General features: G+C 34.9%; 1 protein-coding gene across 3 annotated transcripts in view; it reads right to left on the reverse strand.

Moving 5' to 3' along the window:
* The window catches only part of LOC107684979 (ankyrin repeat and LEM domain-containing protein 2-like), a 17,741-nt gene that overhangs the window by 10,378 nt on the left and 4,619 nt on the right, over positions 1-2,744 (reverse strand). For all 3 annotated transcript variants that reach the window (XM_016481378.1, XM_016481376.1, XM_016481377.1), the window contains exons 3-5: positions 2,433-2,627; positions 1,339-1,532; positions 287-475 (exon numbers count right to left, since the gene is read on the reverse strand). In XM_016481378.1, the coding sequence (XP_016336864.1) occupies positions 287-475; positions 1,339-1,532; positions 2,433-2,627 (578 nt within the window). The remainder of the gene's footprint in view (positions 1-286; positions 476-1,338; positions 1,533-2,432; positions 2,628-2,744) is intronic.

The raw sequence follows: 2,744 nt of genomic DNA on the forward strand, positions 1-2,744 counted from the left end.
TTAAATATCGCATGCGATTTATCGTGCAGCCCTACTCCAAACAGTGTCATCAAAATAATGCTGGCTTATATGATATTGTCTTTGTCAAATTCTGAGGCAGTAATGAATGTATCATCCTACAATGCATTATGAAGTTTTTAATCCAAGATGTCAACTGGAGTTGAACCTTTTTTTTTTTTTTAGTTCAGTATTTTGTTCAGAAATGATAAATACCTGTAGAAATATTTTTGTGCTTATCAGAATATATTCAATATTTTAACAAAGACAGATAAAAAGCACCACTTACAGCTTTATCTGGCGTGTTAAGGTACAAGTCTACGATATATCCGATGCGTTTCTGCAGCATGCTCTCCTGATCATCTGGATACATAAGCCGCATGAAATCTGGGTTCTCAAGAGTGTCCAGCAGGATCTGAACAATGCCTGGCTGGTTCTCCTTAGCAGCCACATGCATCACATTATACCTGCAGCCCTCCTGCAGTCAGATTCACAATAGACAAACATTCAGAAGAACAGCATTGAGAGATCGATAAGTTTAAATAACACGTTAAAAAAAAAAAATATATATATATATATATATGGAAGTGTACTATGGATATGAGGGTGAGTAAATGATTACATCATTTTCATTTTTGGGTTAATTATCTCTTTAAGAAATTCCACATGTATTCTCTCCAATCAAATATGAATAAAGTGCCATATATAAGCCATTTTATTAGCTGTACAAATGTTAGGAGTTATCCTGCTGTGACGGCTCAACATTCAGTCATCTGCATTGAGTTTATTGTAAGTCTGTATTAAACGTCATAAATGTCACCCACAAGATAGTGGTTGAGATCCATTAGGCACTATAAATGCTGTAGAATAATTCCATTTTCATTTTATATGCACAGTTTGCATCTTACGTATTAGATTATATGGCTCTCAACTAAAGAAAGTTGACCATGATAGTAAATATTAGGTAAAGTGCAGTTGTTTCAGAAAAAAAATTTGTAGTAAAGAACAATGCTGATAAAAAAAATACAATGAGATATGAACTCACAGGATTCATCACGTGATAAACTGCATTGCATCGATAAGTTTAAATAACACGTATATATATATATATATATATATATGGAAGAACATGCTGAAAAGTAAACAGCTGAATTCATACACATGGGAAAATGGTGCATGTGGAAATATTTGGGTTTGTAAATAAATAACATAATATAAAGATACCGGGCTAGTTTGGAAAGAGACTTTGAACTTTGCAAAGAAGCCAACAGCTCACCATATCAAGTGGAAAAACAGCCAAAACAACTTCATACAAACCGATTACGGTACAAAAGCTTTCACCTGGACTACAGTAGGGTTGTCCCCTGACCCGATGAGGTAACGAGGGTTGCTCCACACCAGCTCGGTAAAGGCTATCTCATCTCCCTTCTCCACAGCCTTCCTTAGCTTGGCCGTCAAATCTTGCGTCCGAGGGCTCTTAAAACTGTTCGCCTTCTCCCTGTTGATTGTGTCTGCCTCCATCATAGATGGGTGGTCTAGTTTTGGGAATTTAACAGAAAAAACTTTTACATTTACAGTTTTTAATACATGATTATCTTAGCTTAACATACATTTTTATTATCAGACATTTTAATATATGAAAGTGAAAAAGAAAAAGTGAAAGTGACGTGACATGTGGCCAAGTATGGTGACCCATACTCGGAATCAGTGCTCTGCATTTATCCCTTCGTAACCTTCGGGTTACGAGTCCGACTCTCTAACCATTAGGCCACGACTTCCCGACTATATATATATATATAACATTCATATTAGGGGTGGGAGAAAAAAAAAATCGATTCACATATGAATCACGATTCAGTCTTCTAGCATTTCCATTCGATTCATAAATTTAAAAAATCGATTTTCTAGTTAATATAATAATAATAACAACATGATGTTGTCGGAACAAGGCAGCAACAGCAATGGAGGAGGGAAAACAAATACATCTTGCCCTATTTTCACTGAGGGCAAGTGTTTGGAAAAATATATTAATTGTTGATCTTTTGTTGTTATTATTGGAAGTGTAAAATATTATTGATTTATTAGGAAGTTAACAGTTAATAGGAAACACTGATTTCTTGAGTCAGGACTCCCCATACTATAGACTGGTGTGTTTGATGTCCAGTGTGCACAAAAAAATTGATGAAAAATTGTGAATCGTAATAAAAAAAAAAAAATCGTGAATAGATTTTTAATCGAACCGTGACCCCAAGAAACGATATGAATCGAATCACAAGGTACGGAAAGATGCCCACCCCTAATTTATATATTCATTTATAATCTACATTAATTCTGAAACAGATACATACAGTAACTTACAATGTATACACTAAATTCTAAACATATAAATCAAAGTTATTTTTCAAATGGGCTTTACATCTGGGATAATTCCTCACCTTTGCAAAACACCAGGCCAGGTTTGACAGGAGAAACACAGGGAGTGCTTTTACTAGGCGAAGGGTAGTAGTCACATATGCCTTTGGCAAACTTCTCAGCATCCTCGCGATTGGAGAAAGCTTTAAACCGAGCCCCCTTCATCATTTTAACAGCCTGCAAAGCCTCTTTCTTATCCGTGTACACATGGGCTCTCTCTAAAGAGGAAGAGGAAAATAACTCAATCTCAGGGTTGAGTCATCTGTAAAATGTTATAAAATAAAAATTTATAATTTTCATATTACAAATTCTTCCATTCAAAAGTTTATATATAT

The sequence above is a fragment of the Sinocyclocheilus anshuiensis genome, unplaced genomic scaffold (genome assembly GCF_001515605.1).
Source record: "Sinocyclocheilus anshuiensis isolate Anshui unplaced genomic scaffold, SAMN03320099.WGS_v1.1 scaffold605, whole genome shotgun sequence".
NCBI classification, from domain to species: domain Eukaryota; kingdom Metazoa; phylum Chordata; class Actinopteri; order Cypriniformes; family Cyprinidae; genus Sinocyclocheilus; species Sinocyclocheilus anshuiensis.